At 51.6% G+C, this 26555-nt stretch overlaps 3 protein-coding genes across 13 annotated transcripts in view; 1 reads left to right on the top strand and 2 right to left on the bottom strand.

Annotated features, from left to right (window-relative positions):
* Positions 1–17782, top strand: part of CADM1 (cell adhesion molecule 1) — a 140051-nt gene extending 122269 nt beyond the window's left edge. For 5 of the 11 annotated variants that reach the window (XM_062608533.1, XM_062608534.1, XM_062608532.1 and 2 more), the window contains 5 exons: positions 3651–3683; positions 8675–8728; positions 10161–10241; positions 15039–15170; positions 15665–17782. In XM_062608533.1, coding sequence (XP_062464517.1) covers positions 3651–3683; positions 8675–8728; positions 10161–10241; positions 15039–15170; positions 15665–15783 — 419 coding nt within the window. In that variant the 3' untranslated portion in view covers positions 15784–17782. The remainder of the gene's footprint in view (positions 1–3650; positions 3684–8674; positions 8729–10160; positions 10242–15038; positions 15171–15664) is intronic. The other 6 variants (XM_062608540.1, XM_062608536.1, XM_062608543.1 and 3 more) reach the window with 3 other exon arrangements.
* The window catches only part of SIDT2 (SID1 transmembrane family member 2), a 553125-nt gene that overhangs the window by 395504 nt on the left and 131066 nt on the right, over positions 1–26555 (bottom strand). The window lies entirely within an intron of this gene.
* PAFAH1B2 (platelet activating factor acetylhydrolase 1b catalytic subunit 2) overlaps positions 1–26555 on the bottom strand; it is a 497498-nt gene that overhangs the window by 387834 nt on the left and 83109 nt on the right. The window lies entirely within an intron of this gene.

Below are 26555 nucleotides of genomic sequence, written 5' to 3'. Positions count from 1 at the left end.
GCTCCACAAATCAGCGATCAGATCGGCTCTTGTTTTCAGTTCAGAAAGCAATTGAGAAAGCAATATATCAAACAGATATATACAGTGACTAATACCTCCTTAAGTCTGAAAAGTGTGTTTTGCTGTTATACTGGTGTTGAGCTGCTGTAATTGTCTTTACAATAGCTGTGTGGTTTTCAGCCCCAGTGTATTGTGTGCTTCTCTGAGGCTGCAGCTCAGGCATTCGAGCTGGTGAATGGAATTTTGCTGCTGGGGTTTTAATATTCCTCCCTCATGCTCGTTCTGTTTGAGGCTGTGGGCTCTTTATGGACAGGTTTAAAGGACCTGGTCTGTGGCACTGCACAAACAGTTCGAAGTTGGAGAGAATCCATTTGAGGAAATGCGGGGGCCCAGTGATGGAGCTCGGAACTCAACCAAGTGCTGCCCAGATGCCTTCATGTAAATATGTGTGAATATATGTGTGTGCGTGCACGCTTTTGTAGCTGCCTAATGAAGTGGTGAGTGCCAAAACCTTGGGTGTCATTCAAGTTTTCTTAGCTGCAGATAGCACCATGTGTATCACAAGATGACGCGTGATGGTGTCTTCATCGCAGAGCTGGCAGCGTTAAACTCAGTTCCTAGATCAGCGCTAAAAGAAATCATGATTATACAGCTTTATAGAGGCCAGTGGCTCCTTTCTGGGGCACCCCCTTTTATTATAAACCAGTGCTCTGATGAATTTCTGTACATGTAGCTATAGAAGGACTATTGCATTGTTTTCCTTCTCCCCAGACAGCACGCTTCGTTGTCTTACCGATTACAATTGGGAAGAGAAGCCTTACTCTTAAGATGGAAAGTACCATGCTGAGGCTTTTTGTGTGCTTTCCATGTCCTCTCTGCTTTGCCACATCTTGTGAAAGAGCCTGTTTTCAGCACCAACCTGCCATTTTAAATGATAAACATCAGCTCTGTGTGGTGGTGTGACTGCTTTTCGCACGTGGGGCTCAGGACCAGAACGGTGCTTTTTGGTGCTTCCTTCAACCTTAGCTAAGTCAGGAGCATATCAAGGACTTTCTTGCTGGTCTGTATTTGAGGAGAGGAGATGATTTTTATTCTAGGATTATGTAGCATATGTATGCCTGGTCCGGCATATGAAGGTGGTTCTCAAAAGTGAAGGCAAAGTGAACGGCACATACCTGGAGTTGAGGGGAGCACGGTTAAGGTTAGCCAGTCCATCTCAAGCTGGTGGATGGTTGTAGCAGCAGTGTTGTAGGGCTGGGGTGTTCCTTCCCATGTGGGGCAGAGCAGTGGAGGAGTTGGCTGCACACACAGTTTGACTCGTTTCATACCAAAGCAATGGTGATGATACTTCTCTCCTTTGCCATGTAACCGCTGTGTTGTGTGCTGCTGTCGGGGGACGTTCTTTGCTTTGCTTTAACACGGGATTATTCCTCTCGGAGCATGGTGTGTGTACAACCTCCTTCTCAAAGAAGACTCTGGGATGGAAAAGGACTGCCGGAAAACTCATGCTAAACTTTAACTGGTCTGTGTTTCCTATTGCTACCATCCAACCCATTTGCTAATCATAACTTTGTCATTCCAGCTGCAGCCAACATGTTGTTTGACTTGGATATTTCTTCGCACTTACAACCGCTTGAGAACTTTGTGTTCTGTAACCTGTCGGTCTCTGTCCCCAGCCGGGGAAGCGAGATGCACTGTCCATTTGCACTGTTCCTCACCAATATCTCTTCCAGCACGTGAATACAAGTTTGCTTTCATCAGATTCTCTATTGAGCGTAAAAGCTGACATAACTTTTTTTGTTTCAGGAAGACAGTAAATTGAGACTATTTATAGATGCCAAGACGCTATCTCAGGAGTAATGCTCAGGTTCACAGCCCTTTCTAAATGACAGCTTCCCCCCCCTTCACCACCATTTTCCCCTCCACCATTTGCTTGGTTAAACCGAAGCCTCGCTTGGGGACGGCTGCCCGACAGCAAAGCAAAGCCTGGCTTTTGCTCTGCCTTGGCTTTGGGAAGCTCCCTTCCCGCGGGAGCACGGGCTGGCGCCTCTAAGCGTGCGTTAGGCTGGGTTGCCAAGACAAGAACAGTGTGCACTGGCAGCGCAAGCAGGCTAATGACGGCTTGATAATCTGTTATGCAAATCTTGGTGCAGTTTGTTAAATTGTGCAGGGTTTATTTGTTTTGCTTTCCTAATTAAAGCATGTAGACCTTGTATCTGTAAGTATTGTGTATTCCTTGTATGATTCTTGTCTCCGCTGGTGCTTCACAAATCCAGACCTGGGCTCTCCTCAGCTAAATTGCAAAGGAGCGGGGGGTCCTTTTTCCATTGCTGCCTCGGAACGTGCAGGGGGCCGCCCCGTGTGGGGTGCTCCCACCAGCATGTGAGCGAGGGGAAGCACCAATGTGAACTGTCTGTTGTTGTCTCAAGACTCAAGCTCCGGGCTGCTTTGCAGGAGCAGGCAGTAGAGCGCGTCTCTATGCTTATGGGGGTTTATGCATTTAAACATTGCCTGCATCAGAGTCGAGCTGTGCAAAACCTGGGCTTTGCTGTGGGCTCCAGAGTAGCGGTAGGGATTTGTGGGGTTACAGTAACATTGGGAGGAGCCTGCCCCACTAACGCAAGCAACCAGCATCACAGGATGTGTAGAACCAGACAAAAAGTAGAGGAGTCTCGATAGCTAAATAAGCCAGTAATTTGGATAACACAAGTAAATAGGATTTAGAGCTGTTGGTGTAGGGGAATAGCATAGGACGCTCTAAGAAAAAGCCTTCAGATGTGGTCAGTCTTTAAAACAGCCTGTTGCAAACATCTGTGAGGAGATGAAGCATCTCTCCCTTGGCAAGGCAGCAGCTCCCAAGACATTTCTGATGGTGGGTAGTAGATGTGGGGTGAAATCAGCTTCAGAGTCCCGACCAGAAAAGGGCCAATGTATTGGAATTAGTGATAGCTGTTAACCAGGCGGCTGTTGCACTAGAGGGCTTGGTAATGGCTGTCTGCAATTGCCAGTTCTAGAACATTTCTACACCTAAAAGCATCTGGCAGGTCTGAGGCTTGGTGTAGCCAAGGCAGAGTTGCTGCTCACACCTTCAGTACCAGATGTGAGATTTCCAGCAGCCCCTCTGGCTTTAGTCCTGGCTTGCCACCTCGGCAAGGCGCCGGGTTAGAAGGCTGGGCCATGTACAAACATGCCTGGAGGTTCCCTGCGTTGGGTGAAGGAGGAGAAGAGGTGGGAGTGGATGAAGGCAATGTTTGAATGCATAAAAGCCTTGTGCCAAGCGTGGGCTCTTTGTCCTGGTCCTGAGCTTCTGTTTTGGTCCTTAACCAGCTGCAGCGTTGGTGTGGGTGTTCTCCCCAGCCTCCTGCTCCCCTGACTTTGCAACCACCAGTAATCGTTGTGGCATGGTCCTGGAAAAAGAGGCAAATTTACTGTTTTCCTCAGGCTCATAGCTTTTGAACTGGAGGCATGTCTTCTAAACAGTGCAACTCACTTCAAATGCTTTTTGCCTTTCATTTTATTATTGCTTGTCACGCAATGTTCTTTGAAAGCTTGCTCATATATTATCTGTTCCATTTTTTCCATTTTCCCTTTTTTTGCATGCTGTTCCTCCTGTTTCTTCCCTTCCTCCAATCCTCTGTTCCCGTGTGTAGACACAACGGCGACGACAGAACCAGCAGTTCACGGTTGGTATCATTCTTGTTTCTCTTATTTCTCAGCACTGCTGAGTGGCAAGACAAGCCTGGGAAGGGGAAGCAAAAAGGGAAATGCGGTCTTCAAGGGAAAACCATGCTTCAGGTGGACTCGCCTCATACATATAACACGGGGTTTAAGGCTGGAAAGTCTGTCTGGTTTTGTCATTCCTGTTGTGAGCTTTGCAGCTGTTCCAGTGCCAGGCAGGTCCCAGTCCCCCAGACCCCATGGAAATGGTGCATGTCTGTGAGCAGTGCTGAGGCAGTGAGCAGTTCTCTACTCATCTTCCTTACTGGGGCTGTTGCTTCATGCATGAAGAAGAAATCTGGCTTTTGGAAACAGGAGCTCAGATTTAATTCAAGTCCAGTGGCAAGTATTTGGCGTCCTGGGGATGCTCCGCAGAGGGGCCAAGGGCAGAAGCGAAGTTCCCATCATTGCAGTGCAGAAGGAGGCTTGGAAAACGAGTCGCAGCACTTCCCTATCGGCATAGCAGTCTAGCAAAGTAACCCTGCTCATCTGCTGGAGGCAGCCGAGCTAACAGCTTGACAGCTTCCTTCGCTTCCGAGGCGAGCCGCAATAGTCACGTCAGGCTGGAAGCTGAGCATGCTGCTTTTGGCACGAGCTCGCTTTTCAGCTAAAGAACCAAAACCCCTGACAACTTTAATGAAGGCTAACCCATATCTGGGGTTGCTATTTTAGTTGCTCTTAGCTTATAAATCAGCCCTGTCTTTTATTGCTAGAAGTCTGTGACACAGAACCACCTCTCCTCCTTGGCACATCTGGGGCAGTGACAGAGGTAGGAGTGAGTGAAGTGACACTTGAGTAGTGAGGCCCCTTATCAAGCGGAGGGACATGCAGTTCTTGTCCTGGATAACTTACCTGCTCCATGCCTTTTCCCCCTTGCCATGAGAGCTGGCAGCCTGCAGGCATGACTTCTGTTCTCTGTACATTGGCAGTCTCCCTCTCCGTGTTTGACATCAGATGAAGGCAGAATGTTGGTCAGCCAGTGGTTGGGCCACAGGGAAAGCCTTGAAGAGCTGCCTCTGAGGGTGGTGGCACCGTTTCATTGCCTACAGGTCTGCTCAGTTGTGTTTGCTCCGGTGCCAAGGGTCTGGCTGCGCCTCTGAGGCACCAGCCCAGCACTTCGCTTCCTTAGAAGGGTCTGAGAGCAGTCAGGAAAGTCAGGAGAGACCCAGGCTTGGTCTGGAAGGAAGCCAGGCTCCATCCGCCGCTTGCCCTCACGGTGAGTGCTGTGTCCCGTGGGGTGCAGCAGGAAGGTGTCCTGCTTCAGCAGCACCTTGATGCAGAGTGCAGGGAGAGCAGTTGGTGCAGAGCCTTCAGCGTGGCTCTAGGGACGCTGCCTTCAGTGCAATCCCACTCCAGTGACCTGCCACAGACTTTCCTGCCATAAATCCCAGCCGGTTGGCACCGAGCCCCCTGCGCTTGCCCACGGGGCTGCTTTTCCCATGAAGACTCGGGGGGTTCTTTCCAAGCTTGTGTTGCTGGAGTGTGTATGGAGTATACCAGGTGTTTCTGTATGTTGGCCATTTGTTCTTACCAGTGTCCGATGGGAGTGAGCATGTCTGTGAATGACTAGAAATGCATGGGCATGAACTACAGCCAAATGGATTTTCTCCAAAAACGATTCCAAATGAATTGGGGGAATTAAAACTAAAAAAAAAAACAAAAGAAAAAGAAAGACAAAAAAAAAAAAGAAAAAGAGATTGGTAGCAGAGAAAACGAAATGTAAGGCTAGTGGGAACCAGCACAATACTTCAATTGGGGAAAGGATTTTTGAGTCACGTAGTGTTTTGGAGTGTATCCTAGAGGACTGGGGGGAAGGAGTCCTGTATGTGTGTGCATGTAAAGGCGGTAGCAAAGGCCCTGCCATTCCCCTCTGGAATGGAGTTGACGGCAGCGCTGCATGAGTGACCTAAAGCACGAACATTGTTAACTCTTTCTGTTGAAAACTGAGAGCTGAACTGTGAGTTTTCTGATGCACTTTCTCCTTTCTCTGCACTGTTCATTGCCAGAACTCCAATAACAGCATGGTCATGGCCGGCAGGAAGGCTTGTGCTTCTGCTGCAGCGCACTCAGCCGGGTTTACCGAGCTGAAGCCCTCCTTCCCTCCCTCCCGTGGTGCCCTGTCAGGGTCCCTGCTCCCTGCTGATGTGCAGCAGGAGCCTCCCACCACCGTGCGTGGAGAGCAGGCGCTTTCCCTGCCATGCCCCTGCTTCCCGTCTGCCCTGCCCCTCTCCCCCTCAAAGCCCACGTGCCAGTTTTTATTCCATGGCCAACGTCACCACTCACAGGCCAGGATCTCCTCCCTGCAAGGATCCCATCGGACGAGACGTCCGGCTCACGCTTTGCCCCCTGCACAAGCAGGACATGTATAAGCAGCCATGACCTTATACATGACCAGCGAGAGCGACGACTTAATTCCTCCACTTTTTTCCCAAATGTTGACCCTGTCCTGTCAAAAGCAAAGAGCTGAAGGAGCTCCTGAGGGATCTTCCAGAGCTTGGGCATCACCCGTTGCAGGGGGTTATGCTGCGGTGTAGCTGTGGCGGGGCAGCCCCGCGTGCACGTACGTGTGCTTGGCTCAGAGCTGCCTTCGGCTCCACACCGGGGCAGAGACAAGGTGCTGCAGCACAGGCAGGATCTCTGCTCGTCCCCATGGAAAGGTAGGGTGAGAAAAATCTCCTCTGAAGCTGGCAAAGCAGGAACCCGGAGTGGAGGTTAAAATAACGAAAGCATCCCAGTCGTGAACGAAGAGGGACGAAAGTGCCTTGCCCATAATCTAGCAGGTAAATGATTTTCTAAGCTGGAAATTCTTCCCCAAAGGCACATATGAATTTTTAATTAGGGCCTTAGCAGGGTTTTGGATGAGAACATTTAACACTGCTGTGTTAAGCTCTTGTTGCCTTTTCTGATGGCGCTCGGTCTCTGAAAATGAGATTTACTCCTGTGAAGCCTAAAGCTGAGCTAGAAGCTGCTGGGCTCTCATGGGTCTCACCATAGGCAGCAGCATACAGGGAGAAAGCCTCAGTGCCTTCTGCAGTGTTGTTGGCACGCAGCTCTGCCTGTCCAGCTGCCTTGTTCCCCTTTGAAGGTGCAACTGAGAGTAAATACGTTCCTCAATATACTTCACAGCTCCAGCCCTCGGGAGATGGAGTAAAACATCACAAAGCCCCTGGCACGTGTTGAGGTTTCTGTACCATTGTACAGAGCTGGCAGCATTAAATATATCCCCTAATTGATACTTACAGCTTGGTACAAAGAGGAATTGTCTTTCCTTATACCTGGAGGCAGTTCAGGCAGCATTGTGGAGCTCTGGGGCTAGAGATGTGCATATGACCAGTGTGTGTTGGGTCTGGGTAGAGAGTGCCAAGTCAGCTTCCATTCCTCTGCAGGAGGTGCAGCAGATTTGGAGTTCCTCCTGATGAGGAGTGAAAAGGAGGAGCTTTCATAGCTCAGGTCAAAGTTTCATGAGAGAAACCAAGCAGTAATTTACTGTGTGTTTAAAATGCCTCGCAACAGGCTTTAATACAGTTCGGTGGCATTTTGAAGTGTAGCAGGCACAGGGAGAACCTGGATCACTGAAATGTTACATTTTCGTTTCTAAAAAAGGTGTTTTGGCTTCATGGAAAATGCAGCTTTGCCCTTTCTTGTTACTGAGAACATGTAGAGAAAGGGAAGGCTCTACAGAAGGAATTCTGGAGAGAGAAAAGTCAATCGGCTCCTCTTTGAGCCTAGGTTTGCATGCCCAGCGCTTCTGGAGTCACCTGTAATGGTATTTATGTGTTGTATTCCAGTAAAGAGGAGGCTCCCTGAAGCCAAGAATGGCACACAAACAGAAATCCAGCCATTAATCTAGACACTTCCCACTTTAGAAGGTAAATCCCCCCAGCTTCTAGGTGACTTGATGTGTTTGACCAGCAGTCACTAGGAGCCAGGTTTACCTTTAATGTGCTCCCTCCATACGACGATTGCTGCTTTGCTTCCCCTGGGGACAGGATGCACACGCCAGCATTGCGGTGGCCTCCTGGCTGTTTAAAAGCAGTTTGGTGTTCCTGGGGGTCTCCCAGCTCACAATGCTGCTTCCCAAACGAATGCCCAGTGATGCCGGTGCCTCTCCATGGGGAACGCTTCTTTTTTCTCCAGTAACACCCGTGCTTTAGCAGCCAGAGGAAGCTGCCGCAGGTCCTGCTGGACTGGTCCTGCTTTAAAGGGATCTCTGTGGCCTCCAGGCATGGGTTTGCCCTATAACCTGTGCAGAGGAGGGCACTGGAGATGCTCTGCCCTCCCGAGCAGCCCCCAACAACAAACTTCCCAAGAGAGTAGGAAAGAACAAGTTCACGGGCAGCATTCCCTGCCTGGTGCTCCCGAGAGTGTCTCGCCTAACTGCTTTATCAGCTTTGAGGAGAGAGACTTCTCCCGTGAATGCATCAGATTTGGGAAAAGGGAAAAAGGAGCTTGTGTGCGATGCGTTAGCGGAAGCCCCAGCCTGCAGCCTGCACGTACAGGTGCCCGGCAGCTCTGAAATGCGACCCCCAATATTCCCAGATCAGTAAACTGCCAGGCTTGTCAGCATTCCCAAACCAAGACTGAATTGTGTGGCAAATTGGAAGGGCCTTTCCCAGTGCTGTCTGTGCACAGAGCCCAAATTGGCCTGGCCTCAATTGGAAATCGCTCCCCGTGGGGACTAAAAGGCAGAGTCTGGGGGTCGTTGCATGCTGTTATGAGTGAGTGGTTTTGATGCCATGTTTGGTGTGCCAGCAGTGTAGACTGAGGAATGTTTCTGTTATAAAGGGAATGATTGCAGTTCTGCCCTGCGGGTTACTCTGCCCTATCTGGCAGACGATGGCAAGTGATTGACGCATTATTTCTGTCCCCCTCAAGAAATTCATCCTCAGTTCTTAAGTGTGTTGTTTTTTGTCACTCGAGGAACGCAGAGAAAAATGAGTTTGTTTTTACTTGTAAGGCTTTACTCACTTGCCCAATTCGGCAGAGGAGCTGGACTATGGGGATCTCTCAGGTAAGGGCTAGTACGTAGGTAAATGCTGCTCTTCTACCCTAGATACTGGTTCCACTCTGATTTCTGCACCCTGGCCACGTTGCGTTGTCCCGTTGCTGTGGCGCTGCCATCCCTCTACTCACGGTCTCACCTCTTGGTGTTCTGTGTGCCCACGTCTCCTGACATGGGGTGAAAAGGGGGCTATTGCCTGAACCTCTTTATCCACACTGGGCTGAAAGCTGCGTAAACCCATCCTCAGAGTCAGTCCTTGCAAGTTAGCACTGGCCCAGATGGAGAAGTGAAAGCATCTTCTATGGATGCAGTTGGTATATTCGAAACAGGGGTGCAAATAGAGCCTAGACCCCTGATCTCTATTTTGCCTGTCTTCCCGAGTGTCTTTAGAAGTGCACTGATTTTCCAGTGCACATAGAGAGGAAGCCCAGAGTGGGCAGTGCAGCACAGGGCAGTCCCACAGCTGCTTCCAGCCGGGAAGAGCCCGGCCGAGGGCTGCGATCCACCCCATTCTCTTGGGAGCTGAACCCAGTGCTGAAACACTGGCAAAAAAACCAAGGCCCTAAATCCTCATCCTGTTCTATAAAACACTCCCCCTTTATCTGATCCACTGTGAGCCACTAAGGGTATGCTTTGGCCAAGAGGTCAAAAATTATTGCTGAATTCAGTGTGTGTTCTAACACGTGAGCAGTACTAATCATTGTTATTGCAGGCCTGGCAAGGTAAGCAGTACTAGGTGTCTGTGCAGGAGCACTCTGTGGATGGGCAATGACTGTTCTGCTCGGAGATGTTTGCTTACTTTTTCAATTTGTCATTTTTTTTTGAAGAAAAATGCACCTTTTGGTGGCTGGAGTGACGAACGGGAAACAATTCCACAAAGGAATTCCTCAAAGTGGGTGTATGCTGGCAGCGCTGCCTTCCCTCGTGTGCCCCAGCCTGCGGCTCTGGCGCATGGCTCGTGCCTTTTCCTGAGTATCGGGTGCATGATCCAGTTTTCTGGATCTTGAATGCAAGGCAAGATTTGCCCACCACGCACCCATTTTGGAGCATCCCTTTGGGCTCCTGGTTGGTTTCTTTCCCCTAGGAATTTCCAGTTTTGCTTGTTGCTCTCTGGGTTCCTGACGCACCCCCAGGGGTAATGGTATCGAGTCAAAGAGAGAAGGAGCCCCAGGCCATTCCCTGCCTCGAACACAGCTGCCCTCTGCCCCATAGCCCATGCCCAGCTCTGGGAAGCTGCAATAGATCCATTTGGGCACCGGGGTCGGCACATTTGGGCTGTCAGGCGGTGGTCAGGTGAGTGCTAGAGCCGAGCTCTCCATGGGGAGCACTGGGAGCCCGCGGGACCGGCCCAGGGGTATGTGGGAATGCCGGGGTGCGTGCTCATGGCTCGTGGAACGCGTGGCTGCTGCTGTGGGTTTGCTCAGTGTGCTGTTCCTTCCAGGTACTCCTGTCCTGCTAAATGCTTCAACGGAGGCTCTGCCAACCGTGCAATTAAGTAATGCATCCCTTGCCTTCCGTCCAGGTAGCTAGCTCACAGAGCTGTCTTCGCTTCTCCTGGTCGAGCTGTGTGTGTCTCCATGCCACTCGCAATGCACCTCTCCTTCCTGCCGTGTAGAGACTGTAGACTATGGCAAGGAACAGGGTCTCTTCTGCTTTGTCCAGCCTCACAGGCCAGTGTCCTGCAGTACTCGAGATGGCTGGGGCACACGGCTGTGCATACAGGCGTACGGCTGTGTGTGCATCACTGCGCTGCTGCCTGCTCTGGTTGTGAGCTCCTGGCTAGGCGGATGCAGCACGCCTGGACCCCAGTCCAGTCAGGGAGGGCCAGTGTAGCTCCACTAGGGTCTGATCAGCACCTGGTTCAGGGAGATGCCGATGAATCGGCTGCTATCAGTTGGGAGTGGGGCTCTGTTCCCTAGCAGAGAGGAGGCTCGAGAAGCCACCAGAGAACATTGAGTGCCTGTCGTAGGGATTAAATTGATTGAAGCAAAGCGCAGTATTTCTTACGAAGCGATCTTGAAATGGGTCGCTGAAGGGGCACTTATTGATTGACGAAGGGTGAACTCCTCAGATCTCTCTGGCTTAAATGAGACCAAATGCAATTATAATACAACAAACAGGTTAATGCTACTCTTTAACAGCCCATCAATAAATTAGAGTAGGGGCAGAGCGCTTAATGCAATGAATAGCAATGAATAATGGTATTGCTCATCCTGTCATACACGGGCAGGGATTTCTGTCCTCCCACATCACGGGGGGGGGTGGTGTTTTATGGTGTTTCTGATGTAGTGACAGCCTGTTCCTCCCCCAGCCCCAACCTCTAGTGCTGCTCCAGCATTTGGAAACCACAAATTCAGTGGGGAAATGTCAATGAGAGCTGTAGGTGCCCTACGTTGTAGCGAGGAGGAATAGCTGGCTGCCCAGTTGTTCAAAGCACAGCAGGGACTTAAGGCCATTAGCACCTACACCGTGACCTGAGGGAGCCTGAGTCATGTCAGTGCCTTCCTTATTTAGTAAACTACACTTTCAGTTTAGAGGGAAAAAAGATGGCCAAATGAGGAATTCTTCAAAGAAATGAATAGGTTTTCTGTTCCCCACCCTGCTGCAGATGTTCTGTTAGCATCTGGGCAGCATGGAGCTGTCAGTGGAGTTAGTGTGTGTGTAAACTTCGATATGCACACACAAATTTAGCCCGTGTTGGCCTACCTCAAGGGCTTCACGTTAATTCTCACCCAGAAATAGAAATGTTGGCGGGAGTGCAGCAGTAACTCATTAAACCAGAACTGAGAGGAACCTTTTTACTGGGGAGTTAGGAGGAGAGCAGTCTTCCCTCTGCTAAAGCTTGCTGTGAGGGTTGACCCACATTGTTAGGATCCTGCTAACCAAATCTGCACGCTTTTGAGAGCTGATTTAAGCAATTACGGCTGCAGAAGTGTTAGAAAAGTGGAGATTCTTAATGCCTTTATTTTTAAAAGGCCTCTCCCCCTGCAAATAAAGCCCATAGGTAAGAACCTGTGGGTTTCCAGCGCAGGTGTGGGTTGACACTGCTCATGTGGAAGATAAACCACCCGCTGTGTGTCGCTCCTCACTCAGTACGTCCTGCTGGTACGGTGAGGAGCAGGGATGGGTCGGAAATGTCTCTTCTCTGTCTGTGTAGTATTCTATGAGCTGCACTGTTGGGTTAAAGGAAGACTTCAGTGGCATCATCTCACTTCTGCTAATGACAGCCGAACTGAAATCTATCAAAGCCTAGTGTTGTCCACCACTTGAAATGGTGCTGCGGTGCTCTCTGCTGATGTGTGTGAGGTCTGCATCTCACACTGACGAGTTCAGTGCTACACCAGGGAAAACTGGGGGATCCCTCTATCACGGGGCAGTGCTGCACTTTGTTCAGTTATTGCAGGTGGATTGTGCCACTGATGCTGCAGTTTTCCTTTAAGGTGCTTTGGCGCCAGGCAAAGCACCAGCCCACAGCAGTAGGTGCAGCGAGGTGTGGAGTAGCTGCAGAGTAGCCAGGCTGGGATGCATGTTCATCACAACATGCAGCTGTGGCAGCCCCTTCCCTGCTCTTCCCTCCCTCCTCCCGCTCCCACCAAAAATCCCCCAGCAAAGCCAAAACCAGACCGCGGCAGGGAGATTCCCGAGTGCTCGATGCAAAGGCCAGCACGCTCCTTAACATCTTAATGGAAAGCTCTGCATGTATACATTTAGTGCTCTCCGACAAGAGGGAATTAAATGTCAGAAGGATTTGTAGCATCTATAATTGAATTGGTGCTGAGAAAAGCAAATCTTCAGGAAGAATAACATATTAGGATTAGCAAATAACGTGGCATTTTGTCAGTTCCTGCCATCTCGTCTGCTCCCTCTTCAGTAATAAAGTTGTGATCTCTTTTTTAATCATAGATCTGAAGCGGGAATAGCTTTTGTGAATCAGAGGCAGCATTTCAAAGCAGATCCCAGGCTTTAAGGTCAGCTCTCTCTTTGTCAGTACAAATTTGGGGAATTACTCCTTGCCCCGTAGACTCGAAACTTTTAGATTCCCATAGAAATAACGAGTGACAGCAAACTTCTGTGCTGGGAGGCAGAACGGGGTTGATGTTCGGTCACCACATTGGAGCATGTGGAGCGTGGTGAGGTGTTGAAGATGAGGCAGAGAGGAGATGTTGAAGGAGGAGTATCTAGCAAAGGGAACGACTGGAGCAGCTTGTGCAGGGAAGTTATATATTGAGGACATACTGGGGTGAGAAAGCAGCATTGTCCTGCACACGGTGCTCCTGGGGCATCAGCGTCCTGCACTTTGGCAGGAAAGCCATCCACGGGCTTATCCAATGGAAATGCACATACATCACCCACTAAGAGCCCGCTGCCACCTCCCCACAGACCTGGCACTGGATGGCTGGCAGCCACCAAGCATCCTCCGAAGGCATCTGATTTTGATGTAGTCTGTTAAGCTTGAAGATAAACTGTTTAGCCACGCGCATAATAAAATGAACTCATGCTGGCACTTCACAGAGGTCTCTTTTAACAGGAATAATGAAGAAAAATGGCCCTGCATGTCCCGGTAGACAAAGTCATCCTCAGTAAACTGCTCTGCACAGACTGTTTGCCACAGTCAGTTCTTAGGGAAGGGCCGTTTCCCTTGTGCTGGCAGGCAGCAGAGCCAGAACTGCAGCCAAATGACCTGGATTAGGTGATGGGGCAGCCGGTGCTTTTGGTTTGCAGGGCCATTTCTGGGGCAGAGTGTCAGCTTTCCAGGTAAGCTCGGAAAGGGGCTCCCTGCTCCTGCTGCCCGTGCCAGAGCTCATGGAAGTTACTCGAAGAAGCACTCGAAGGGGTTTTGTCTCAAATTGTTTTAATTAAAAGGCGCTTTACGGTGCTCTCAGTCACGAGTTATTCACTTAGGGCCCCTGGTCCTTAATCTCAGAGCAGAATTGGAAATATCGATAGAAAGCATAAATCCCGGGCTGCTGCTCGCAAGCTTTGTATCAGGTTTCGGCTCCAAAGAGCACCATTACCTTTAGCTGTCACGGATCTGTACGCTTGATCGATAAACTTCAAATATTATTAGAGGTGGAGGCTTCAGAGATTTGCTCTGCTCCTTGGAGGGAGACGGAGATAAATCTTTCTTAGAAATGGACTTGCATTTGCACTCTCAGTCTTCCTGGTAAAATGCATTTCTCTTAGGTGTCTGGGCAACTGCATGCAGGGCAGATTTATAGGCCATGTGCTTCTTGTAGTGAAAGATTTAAATGGTAAATCCTTCACATATGACTTCACAAATCATGTAAAGTTAAAAGATTTTTACCGTTTCTGTTGCTGCTGTGCTTAAATTGTAAGGTATGGCCAGTAAATCATTTTAATGGAGGTGTCGCGCTTGACTCCATGGAAAAAAGAGACAATGGTTTAGCTTCTATTCCAAAATGTTAATATATTAATCAGCGGGAGAATAATTGTGTTTTACTACGTTATAAATCTCGCTTGCCATTAGGATTGCAGTGAGGGTTGATGTAGCTGCGTTCTTAAATTAAAATTGTTTACACTGCCATACATTCATTTTACATGGCCATAGCTCATTCTGGGTTCATTTTGGAGCTGTTCCCCTGCCAAACAAGTCATTCCTCTCCCCAGTGACGGCGTCCTAAGGGAGAGGAGCTTCTGAAAGAAAACTGATGGTGTGGCAAAGGCTTAAATAAGCGCAGTAAAGCGGTTGGAGGCCTCTACAATTATCACTCGCTTTCAAAGAGGTTTCTGTACTGTGGGTCAGGAATTTCATGTCTCCGGACATTACAGATGCTTTGGACAGCAAAAGCATCAGCTTGTTGGGATGGGGCAAGGACGGTTGTCAATGATTTTACCGGGCTGGCTTGGCTGGGTTGTGGTTCTTTGGGCCGAAGAGGAATGTTTTCAACAGGGCCATTGTTAGTGATGTTCCTCCAGAGCTCATGTTCCTGTACTGGCCTGCTGCTCCCCGTGCCTCCGTCCCCGGGGAGGTGGGAATTTGGGGAGCACTCAAGGGAAATCTCCCAGATCCGCAGCCACCTCCGGCTCCATCTCTCCTCTCCCAGCTGCCTCCCACCTGTGTAGTCGTAGCGCTGCTGCTTCTAGTGGAAAACACCTTGCGAGTCGAGCCGCCACATGAGTTGGGCTCCAGACCGAGCTCCTCTGCCCCAACTCATCTGGGAGGCAGCTCTGTGCTTTACCCCTCTTCCTTTTGAGAGCACAAGGGTGGCTTTTCCAGGCCCGAGAGCAGCCGCAGCCAGACCCTTCAGAGTGCATCGTAATGAGTCCCAAATTCTTATTCCTCTTCTGATCTCAACAGATTCTCGTGCAGGTGAGGAAGGGGCAATACGGAGCGTGGACCACGCGGTGGTCGGCGGCGTCGTGGCCGTGGTCGTGTTTGCAATGCTTTGCCTGCTCATCATTTTAGGGCGATATTTTGCCAGACATAAAGGTAAGACAAAACTGGAAAAGGAAAGAACGCGGCGTGCGTGTCCCTTTGCTCGCGGCGGGGTCTTGTCTTGGGCAGGGGACCCCGGCTGCTCTTGGAGGAGTCCTGAAAGCCCTTGGGAGCAGGGAAAGGGAGGAGGGCTGGAGCTGCCTACCTGTGTTCTGTGTGCTGGCTCAGGAGGAGAGCGGGTTTCCCAACGCTGGCTTCCTGTTGCAGCCTGGTATTGTCATGGCTGTGGAGGCCAAGTGCCCAGCTCCCGCTATAATAAATGGGTTGCTCCTCTGGATGCCCAGGGCAGGACTGGAAGAGCACCTGCCCCAATGCCGTTGGGCTTGCAGCATGGTATTGCTGCTGAAGAGCCTCTCAGTGGCTCGGTCCCTCATAGCGTCTCCTGCTCTCCCATTAGGGGGTTGCTTTCCCCTGGCACTCGCAGCTTCATCAGTTATGCTCTTGCAGAGACCTGCGAGGAGTCACACAACCTCCTGCTTCCCTTCCAGGTACATACTTCACTCACGAAGCCAAAGGAGCAGATGATGCGGCCGACGCAGACACAGCCATCATCAATGCAGAAGGAGGACAAAACAACTCCGAAGAGAAGAAAGAGTACTTCATCTAGAGCAGCCTTGGTTTGTTGAGGTGTCCAACCGTGGACGGTTACTATTTAAATGCTCAAGAGACAGTGATATTGGAAGTTGCAACCAGCTTGTGTCTTTTCTTTTTAAAGAAAAAAAAGCCAATGGGTGGAGAGTCGGAGGCTGGGAGGGTCCGGGATTGGCTGTGTAAAAATATTCCTCGCAAAGTACACTCTGCTGTTCGACACCTCAGTTCGTTTGGGTTTTCTTTTCTTGGCCAAGTCCAGCTTGGATTTAGTTTAGTGAAGTCATTTGCAGAAGATTCTGTGCCTTGTTTAATTTCTGTTTGTTCGGGTCGGGGGGAGGCTGGGAAGAAGAGGGGCTTCTGTGCGTTAGTTCCCTTCGGGTTTCTGTGGCTCTTCGTTTCCCCTTTCCTCTTGGGTTCCGGGAGTTGCCTGCTGGGACCCCTTGGACCTTCCTTGAAGGTGTTTCTTTTTCTCGTCACCGGTTTCCGCTCAGAACTCGAGCTCATCAGAGGAGAACCAGCACATTTTAGACTTCGTAGTTTGCAGTTCAGTGTGCCCATATCCCATTCCCTCTATCGTCCTAAAGGCTCGGATAAAGAGCGGCGAGAACCCACTCGTGGCTGCCCATGTTTCAGGTGCTTTCCATGATGGTGACTAGGAAATCGGCTGGAGCTCGGCAAAGGCGCCCTTCGGCCCTGGGGTATCTTCCGGGAGGGATGCGGGATGTCTGCTCCTGCCCCATGCCTTGTGGATGCTCCATCCCGCTCTCGGGGCTGGGCCCCCCTGTCCCGCTTTGCCAGAGCCGGCGCAGCCCGGCCCTTATCATCCTCCCCCCCATTGCAGCCATGGGGCATGGGGTGCAGTGGCCTCGTGTCCTGCCCGTGGGGCACTACGGGAGCGCTGACCGACTTACAAAGCCATAGGTGAAACGGGGACTCGAGGTCTGGTAGAACCGTAAGCGAGCAGCAGCAGAGCACCAGGACAAGGCGGTGTTAAAGTCTCTATGCTGAATCTTTTGTTTCTTGTGAGTAATCTTTGATTTGGAGCGATTCTTTCTTTTTTTTTTACTGTGTTTCTGTGGAAAATGTATGCTGATTTATTTAAGGGAAGCATTAATCTTAGTGTCAGGTTTGGGGTTTTTAGGGGGGTTTTGGGGCAGCGTTTTCGTGCGTTTGGGTTTTTCTTTTTTAGCTGTTGTTTTTGGCAGCCCCGTGACACCGCGGGATTCCTTCGGGATCGGGACGGCCCGACGGCAGAGAGCGGGCCCGTGCTCCGGCAGCGTTCCGCCTTTTCCCTCCGCGCGAGAAGGACCTCGCGGGAATACCCCTTGTTCCGAGCAGCTTTTGCCGAGCTCCTCTCCGAGCCCCCCCGCGCCGTGGCTGGGAGCAGGCAGCAGTGGGGGCTCTCCCGCCGCCGGGACGGGCACCCTGGCTTTGAGCAGCCCATCTTTGTTTGGAGTGTACCGTAGTGCAGTGTTACCGATGTAACTTTGACTTACGCTGTTGACATGTCTCAGGTTCATGTGTTTTGATTGGTGTTTTCCGTCTCAGGTAGATTGCAAAATTTCGGCCCCACGCATTCGAAACAAACCCTAGGAACAGGATAAGAACCAGGAAATTGCGACTTTGAGTTGTATATTGGGTTATGTATTTTTTCTTCAGTATACAGTGCACTGTTTGAAATGTATTGTTGAGTATTACTTTGTACAGCTTTAGATCATTAGGATTTTGAAGCGTGAAGAAAGAACAACCTTGTTTAAGGGATGTTACAAATGAAGGACGCGGAACTGATGATAAACAACCTTGTTCTTTATTTACCCGGCCTTTTTGGTTTTTCCCCTTAGGCCAGTTCTGTTTTAAGGTGTCCATGGAAGGTGTTACAATGTAAGAAAATACATATCCATCTGTTCCCATTCACATTTTGTATTGGTTCATGTATACCATTTTTACAAAGGAAAAGAAGTACTATAAAATATCTGTCTTCTTAATAAAAAAAAAAGATTAATGTTACAAAACTACATCTCTCTTTGCTCTCTGTATTCCTGCCATCTGCAGACGCGGTCGTAGCCATCCTCTAATGCTGTTTATCCTGCGTTGGTGTTTGCTTAAGGAGCAAATCGACCTGTAACTGATATTCCAGTCTTCCTGAGGTGCTCCGGAGACAGCCCGGTGTGGAAGCTGTAACAGCAGACCAATATTTACGTTCCGTAACAGCAGGTGTGCGTTGAGGGACCCCGTTCCCATCTCCAGTTCAGGCCTGGCTGTTGCCAGGTATCACACCTCCCTTTATAACGCTGGGGATTTCCAAACCATGATCCGAGGTGTCTGCTTGCCCCGAGACATCAACTGCAGCGAAGAGGTCTGGTACCAAGGGCCTCTGCTCATTGTCCCCCCTGAAATCAGGTTACGAGGCAGCTGCAGCACCGCAATTGGAAGCATCAATCTTTGATGTTTTGGACAAAGGAGGAGGAGAGAAGCAGTTGCTTTCCAGTGAGGAGATGCTGCCGAGAGGTGCGCTGCCATCATCCCTGTGCATAAACAGGCTGTCGTGTACGGCGAGGAGCCCTTCGTATCTGGGCTCATGTGCCAAAGGCAGCGGTGGTGGCTGCTCCTCCAAGAACAGTGATTTCTTCAGAACTTCATATATATATATATATATGTATATGTCATATAAGTAAATATATAAAAATAACATTTTTTTCTTAGAGAAACTGAGGAAAAAACGGGGCAAACCAGAAAAAGCAGCCTTGCCTTTTGTTACTCAAGATGAGCACAGTTAACTGTGGTGGGTTCAAAATGGCCATGTTTTAATTATTTCAATGCACAAGAGATGTTAAACTTGCAGGTCCCTCATGGCTTTTTCCTCTTCAAGCTAGAGCAAATTGTGCCACACACTTGTGATGTCAATGGCGTTAGATATGCAGTTGAATTCCTTCCCCCCCCCAGGTCCGTGTTCTCCTTTCCCTGAACCCTTTATGGTTACAGCAATACAGGCAGTGTTGTGTCCATATGGCACAGCTCAAGTAGAATTATTTCCTAGAGCATTGTTTAGCCACACTCAATAATGGAATCTCATGTGTTGTGCCTGGATGTAAAGGCAGTGGGGGGACCAGGGTGGCATCATGTGCCCCACGTGGTCCCTCGGTGGTGGCAGGATGTGCAGGTCCTGCGTTGTGAGGAAAGGCTGGTCCCCAGCGCTTGTCACTGCTGAGTGTGGAGCATCTCAAGGCTGTGGTAGGTACAACTGGCCCGTGTCTCCTAACACGTAGAGATGTTACAGCGGGGCAGCACCCCGGAGTGCCACAACCCGCATTATCCTGCACACACTTTGCCACAAGCTGCCTCGAGTGTCCCACTCTGGATGTCGCAGTGGGGCGAGGTTCTTTGTAATTCCTGATTCAACATGTGCTGCTCGAGCCAGCACCCCTCCCCGAGGGCTTTGAGCCATGATTAATGCTGTGTCTGAGATGTCTGCTGCACACAGACCTGCTGCTGCTGCTGCCGGGCTGCAGTGGCTCTCAATAATTCAGCATGCTCGGGGGTGATGTGCCATGGTGAAGGCAGGGCTGTGGTGGGAAGCTGGGAGAGGATGGGGAGCCCTGGGTTATGGCTGCTTCTTGTTTCCAGTGTCAAACCGGTTCAAGTGTGCTTGAACACCAGCAGCTTGTTGAGGACGCGGTTGTGAGCATTGCTCAGTGCGGGTGCTGCCAGCCCCAGCCCTGCTGTGGACACATCGGAGGCTCATCCCCATCCCGGCATCATGCTTGGTGCGTTTGCCAGCGCCTCTGTGTGCGGCTGCCTTGCTCTGGGGCTGTTTACCTTCTGTGAGTGCTGAGCGGGACCTGTGCCAGGGCTCTTGATCCCCGTCCTCGAATGGCCCAACCATTTCATGTCCCCAGTTGCCTGTACTAAACCGCTGCTGCCTTTAATCTTGGCAATTTCATGCCGCAGTATCCATCTGTTTGGGAAAGAAACCCAAACAGGGAGTGCTGCTTGCAAAGATCACAGGCTTACTTAGCCACGGCTTCTGAAGGTTTTCATTTCTATCTTGTTATGTCCCTAGGAACGAGGGGGTCTGTGTGGACAACCAGAGCTCAACCCTTCCTCTCGGGCAGCTCAGACTCGTGCCAGCAACCCACATCTGACTGTAGGGTTACGCTGCGAGCCATTGCTTTAGCCATTTGTCTGTCCGTTTAACACCACACAGAGAACTACGTCCGCTCAGAAACCTCCTTGAGTTCATCTGTGAGGGCTTCAGAAGCTGCAGCGGTTTCCCTGTGCCTGGGCTTGTATGCCCACTGTCCCTCCTTCCACCCTCTGCTGTGTTAGGGCTTCACTCCTGAACGTCCCAGCTTCTGTAGAGCTGTAGAGCTTCCTATGGCCTCAGTGGTCCTGTGGCAGAACAAAGTCTGTGCTTTATCCTATCTGTGGTCCGCATCCTTCAGGCTTTTAGAGGTCACCTCGTACCCCTTTTCTGCCTCTTTCCTACTGGTACCTGAACACTTCGGGTCTTTGCCCGTGTGGCCCTGCCCAGGCAACACAAATGGACAAAAAGAATGTGCAAATGTCCCATTTATAGTCAGTTTCTCGGTGAAACACAACTGCTTTAACAGACATCAAGACACACAAGTATTGAGGGGGAAAGCTGAAAAGAGGAACAGTAAGAAACTAGAGTCAGTGAATCGACCATCCCTGGTGACCAGCCGCAGAAACGTGCTCCCTTCCAGAGCGAGCGTACAGCTGTTAAGCCTGTTTCATTAAGAGGACCTGAGGATGCTTCTGGGTTGTTATGAAATCAAAGAATAAAGTCCCAGCTTCGAGTGCTCTGCCACATAAAGTAATTAGTGATAGATGACACTTTAACCTAGATCAGATAAAACGAGCCTGAATTCCGGGCTCAGGATTGAAAAGCACTTGCTATAGAAAGGAGGAGCGGGGCGCTGGGGCTGGCAGCATCGATCCATGCTGGCCCGGCAGCTCCCATCACTGCCTGACAACGGGCTAATAGCTTTTCCTGAAGATCCAATCCCATTTTCTCGGCGGCAGCAGCTGCAGGCGGCATCGATCGGGCAGGACGTGCCCCCGGTGCTGGGTCCTGGCGATGGCACTGGGTAAGCAGGGATGCCGGGAGCTGGTGCCGGTGCAGCAGCAGCCCCGTGCTGTAAGGGCCAGAGCTGCTGCTCTGCCATGCACAGAGTCCGCAGGTGAGCACACAGTAACTCTGGGTGAGCAGTGTGCTGGGAGCACAGCGTGGGAGCTGACTGCACATGAGTTAGAACTGGCTCGGATTGAGCCCCGTGAGCCAGGGCAAAGCCACTCAGTCCTTTGCCCTGAGCAAGGTCATGGTTGGTCCAAATTACCAGGCATCTGCAGCAGAGCGTCCTCGTCGCACACATCACCCCCTTCAGAGTACTGCATTATCTGGGTGGACCTGCAGAACCTCCTTGGGAAGCTTTAATTCAACAAACAAACGGTAATTGGACAAAACAGCTTTAGCTAAATAAACCAACTTTAGTCAAATAGCCAAACTTTAGATAAATACCCGAGCTGTAGGTAAATAAACCAACTTCAGTTGCACAAACACACTTCAGTTCAATAAACACACTCCAGTTAAACAACCACACTGTCCTTAGGAAGGTGACTAAGGGCAGGAGGCAGAGCCCAGCCCTCCCGTGGAGCAGAGCTGGCATCCATCCATCCCAGTGCTGGGAGCAGGGGTGAACATGCCCAGTGCCAGGGAAGAGCTGGTTGAAAAGCCCACAGGCAGTTTCCTGTGCTCTGTTATGACCCCCATTCCTTTCTGGAAATGCTGTTTGCATCTGACTAGCTTCAACAAAGACTTGCTTAATGTCCCAGCAATACCAGTGCTGCCCTAGGCATCTCCCCCAAGGCCCCACATGCTCACTCTCAGCATCCAGAGCACCAAGGTTGGATTCCCTCACTGTTTTTGCCTGCACAGCCTGGGTGCTGGTGGCTGGTGTTACCAATTCGTGTTTGGGTACCAGGGTTCAGCATCCCCATGGCAGGAGCCTCGCATCTGCCTCTGTGCTGCAACAGGCAGGGTGAGCATCGCCTCTCCTGCCGGAGCACGCCTGGAGCTGGCACGTGTGGGCCGAGCAAGCAGGAGCCAGAGAGCTGCCGGGAGCAAAGGGAATATTTGATCACACACCCTCGTCTGTACTCGGCTCCGGCTCCCCTCGGGGCTGGCACCGCGCTGGCTCCTGCCTGCGACAGGATGGCAGCAGCTCCTCAGCATGGCAGCGGCACCGGCATCTCAATCAGGTGCAGGAGGAAACCTCTGCGTGCTGTCCCTCCTGCTCTCCTGTCTGCCACCCTGCTCCCATCCCAGCCGGGGGGCTCGGTGTCCAGAGCATCACTCCGATGGTGAGGGCTGCAGCTTCCCTTCCCCAGCTGCTCCGTGCCCGCAGTCAGCCCCATTACTGCGGGTAATTTCCCCTCCTCCAGGTAACGCTGCTGTGGAGCAGGAGCAAGGAGCCCGGCGGTGTTTTTCTGTGACTAAGAAAAGGTGTACGTGGCCTTGATTGCAAATGAACAATTAGGGCTCCGCGCCTTGCATTCATTCCTACTTGATTACACGCCGGTACGTAAACACGTCTTCACCCTGTTGCCTGAGGGGTGTCAATGATCTACCTTTTCTTTCACTCGCCTCTCCTCCAGCAGATCTATAATGCGTTTAATCTTCACCCGTCACTCTCCTCAGGTTTTAAATGCCTAATTTGCTGCCGAGCGCTGCTCCAACTCTCTGTGTGCCACTGCTTTGACTCCCTGGTTCAATTGCGTGTTGGCTCCGGTGCAGAACAGAGGAGGACACTGATGTGCTCCTGCTCCAGGGTGCACATCAGCCCATACCAGCCGGCTATGGGGCAGAAGCTTGCCAGCAGCCCAGTCCCAGCAAGCACCCTTCAACCCCGGACCCAACCCACTCAGCTCATGCCATGGTTAGCAGGGTGGTTTTGAGCAGGGTTTAACAATGCTTTCTGGTCTGTGTGCAAGTGCTCAGTGCTCAGGGGGTATGGACTCATAGATTTTTGAGTATAAACCTTGGGTACTTTAAACAGAACTGAATTGGGCTGGAGCTGGTGCTCGCCTGTCAACTGCGCCTTTTTGCCCCGGAAAACGCACGTGTGCTTAAGGCAAACCAAGGACTGGTACAAGGGCAGGCTTAGGGGGCTCCACATGGGATGTACAGCAGCTCCCAAGAGCTCCCAGTCTTCTGTATTTGGGAACAGCCTCTCCAGCACTGCCCTACTGTTGTTCGCCAAGGCAATGGCAGGAGCTCTGCCTGCTGCCCACCCTCCTGCCCTGCCCCTGCTCAGCTGCAGCCACTTTCCATCCCCACCTGCAGGTACTTAATGCTCAGCTCAGGCCCGGCGCCTGGTTTGGATGCAGGGACCCGGCTCTGCAGGTAAGGGGGTTTCCGGGGGTTTGGGGTGCGCTTGGGTGGATTTCTGTTTGTGGGAGGCAGCTCAGGCGGGGAGGGTTGTGAAACTGGGGGTAAGCTGCCCCATTTATTGGTCAGTTGTGGTTGTGTTTGCACATGGCTGTGCTGCGGCAGGGGTGGTGCACTGCTTGCCTGGGGACGTCTATGAAAGCAAACCTGAGACCTACAGGATGGGCAAAACTGGCAACTAGTGAGAGGGAAATGAAATCTGCACTGGCCTGGCAAGCACCGAGTTCAGCAGCTGGGTGGCTGGAGTGCTTCAGTGCTTTAGCAGATGGGTATGCGTTGATGTGAAGGGAAAGGAGGAGAGTGGAGCAGGAATGGAGAAGCACGTTCCACCCGTTGCATGTTCCGTGGAAACTCCTTGCGTGTCCATTAGCTGGGCCAGCAGCTTTCCCTCTGGGACTTGGGGTCAAGAGCGGACAGCACAGTGTGCCCATCAGGAGTCCTTGAGTCCTGAGGGGTGGTTGTTACCCAGTGCCATAGCAGTGAATGCATTCCCATTGTCTACCTGGGCCTGTGCAAACTGCGTGTGAATTGTGCTTATCTGTGTGCAGGCGCCTCTGAGTGGAGGCCATCATCTCCCAACACCCCCTGAGGACAGCAGTTTGCTGCTGCCTTCAAGCTCCTTTAGCCGGTGTTTTGTCCCTGCAGGCTCTGACTCCCTGCTGCAGGCTGCTCTAGCTATGGCAGGCTGCAGAGCAGGGTCCACAGCTTCTAAACCAGGCGCATGTCCTGGGGTTAAACCAAGAGTATTTGATGCAGTTTATTGTTGTATGCTCTGTGCACGCTTCTCGGGTCACGCAGGAGAAGTGCTCTGCTCCTGCCCCTGTGTGTACAAAGCTGGCTCTAAAACACTGCGCTGGTGATGGGCTCCCCTCCTGTGGAGCTGCTGCCTCTGGTGGGAGCAGAGCAAGGCAGTGGTGCTCCTTCCTCCTCCCAAGGGCTGTCTCTTTGGCTATAGGCATGTGACTGAATTGGGGACCCTGACCCCAGGGGCTGCCCCCCCGCAGTGGCTGGGAGCGCTGCTGGGGTGGGGAGGATTCTTTCTGAGGTCTGAGGCTTTTCCTTCGGCAGCTTTTATCTGGCCATGACTCCTACGGTATTTAATCTTGATCAGAAACTGTAAGCCTTGTATTTATTTTATGGGTCAGTTGTTCATCCTTTTCCCTTGATGTTCTCACTGGCGGTGGGTGTGTGGAGGGGGAAGAAAAGAAAGCAGAAGGGAGGGGAAGAAAGCAAGCCCTGCTTGTTTCTGCCTGTCAACATTTGTCCAAATGACAGGCAGACAAATCAGGCTCTGAAGGCTAATAGCAGGCAGATAAATCTGGCAGAGGGTAAGCAGTTGCATGAAGGGGATGTTGGAAATTTCCACCCAGCCGGTGTCTGGGAAGGATGGGAAGATTGCGATCCGTGGCTCAGGCCTCTCTTTGCAAGACCTGGTTTCTCCCGGGGCAGGGTATGGATGATGCCGGAACCTGGACACCCACATCCTTATTGGCGCAGGAGGGAGGCTGTGGGTGGTACGCAGGGAGCATCCACAGTCCTGGTGTCTGACAGCAAGGCGAAATACCCGCTGTGCTCGTTGTCATCTTCACTATCTGGAAAGTCTTTGCTCAGAATTGAGATGAATAAAAGATTAGTGTTACAGGGGAGAGACAGCGCTGAAGGTAAAGACGATCCACTGAATTTACTATAGATGCTGCAGAGACATAAATCAGCAGGAGATAAGTGCTGCCTGGGCATCCCAAATCTGTTTTAAGGGTCCCCTGCATAGCCTCTACTCCTTGGGGTGCAGGAGCATCCTTCAGAGGGTTCCCATCTTCTCCAGGGGGCACAAGAGAGGCAAGGCCCAGGAGCTGCTGCCGGCGTGGGGACTGGGAATGAACAATGCTGTGTTATTTGGGGTCACAGAAGCACTTACCAGCTTGTAGACCGTGGTTGAGAGGCAATGAATATTTCATGTCTGAAGCACTATCTGAAGCGTGGCAGCAAAGATTCTTCTTATCCCCCACCCGTTGCTCCTTTTGTTTTTCCCACAGAAGTCAGGAAAATCTGTCAAAACAGTAATCTGGAATCTATATAAATGGGCTAAACTCTGCAAAGAGCTGATCTGGCCGGAGTTAATCTGAGCCAAGTCACCAGGCGCTTGCCATGGGTGCTCCCAATTGGAGTTTCTCATAGGGAATTCAGGAAACACAAACCATCTCTGGAAAGTGGGATGCAAATGCTTTGGCATGGGTATGGCTTGGGAAGCCGGTCTGGGAAGGACTACTGAGGTCCCTCATTTTGATAGAGATCCACTTTTAAATAAGCCAGCCCTGATGATGTGCCTTGAGGAGCCTCTGGGTGATCTCATGTTTGACTCACAATGTAAATAGCCTGGCTGGTGTACTGTTGGACCTGCCTGGGAAGCCCTTGTTTGGGAGAAGAAACCTCTTGGTCCCCCATCAATTAATCTTGGGCTGCGGGAGGCTGGAGCTCATGGATCGATGGGAAGATTGGCAGCTGGACAATGGCAGGGAAGGAGAACAGCTGAAGTGATCAGTGGGGGAAAGGGCAGGGGGAAAGAAAGTTGTGGCAGAGAGAGGGTGGAGCCGGGGGTCCGAGCCCCTTTCCCGGCCTGGCAGCACCGTAACCCCCTGAGCTCTCCCCGTGCTCTCCTGTGGTTCCCCACGCACCCGGAGCAGGGGTACATCGGTTCAGACTCGGCGTAAACCGTAACGCAGCTTGTGCAGGTAGCTCAGTGCTGCTGCCTAAAGGCAGGAGAGCCAAAGGCGGCTCTGCTGTGTCATTTGCACTGCGTGCCTTTATTTCCTCCCTCCCGGGACATGTGAGCAAGCCCAGGAGCCGCTTCCTCCCCTGTGGCTCTGGCTCCAACCCAGGTAACTCGTTCTGCTTCGGTTTCCACCCTCCCTACGGGACACTGGGTTAGGATGACGGCGTTTCCTCTGCGCCAGGTGGAGTTTGGGCGCACGGAAGAGCGGGGGCTGGGGCACGCGTTGCCCTCCGGCTCTAACGGCGGGACCGTTCTGGCCCGGGGTCACCCCGCGCATCCTCCCCCGGGCTCCGGGGAGCTCGTCCGTTCGCTTCCTGGCAGCGCTCCCCTTCCCCGTCCGTGCGCTCGGCCTGGGAGCAGGCGGCGGGCTGGGAAGCGGCGTTCGCAGGCTCCTGCCTTCCTGGGTGCGCCGGGGAGTTTGGCACTGGGGAGCGGCGGAGGCTCCATCTTGTTGGCCACCACCGGCCGCAGGGCCCTCGGTGCCGCGGCATCCGTTCTGCCAGGCTTTGAAGCCTTTTGCAGCCCTCTCCTTGCGGTTTGAATCTGTCTT

This window comes from Pezoporus occidentalis, unplaced genomic scaffold (genome assembly GCF_034315485.1).
Source record: "Pezoporus occidentalis ecotype Australia unplaced genomic scaffold, CSIRO_AGI_Poc_V1 ctg130, whole genome shotgun sequence".
NCBI classification, from domain to species: Eukaryota; Metazoa; Chordata; class Aves; order Psittaciformes; family Psittacidae; genus Pezoporus; species Pezoporus occidentalis.
The sequence above is the reverse complement of the archived record's forward strand: the minus strand, read 5'-3'. Positions and strand labels throughout refer to the sequence as shown.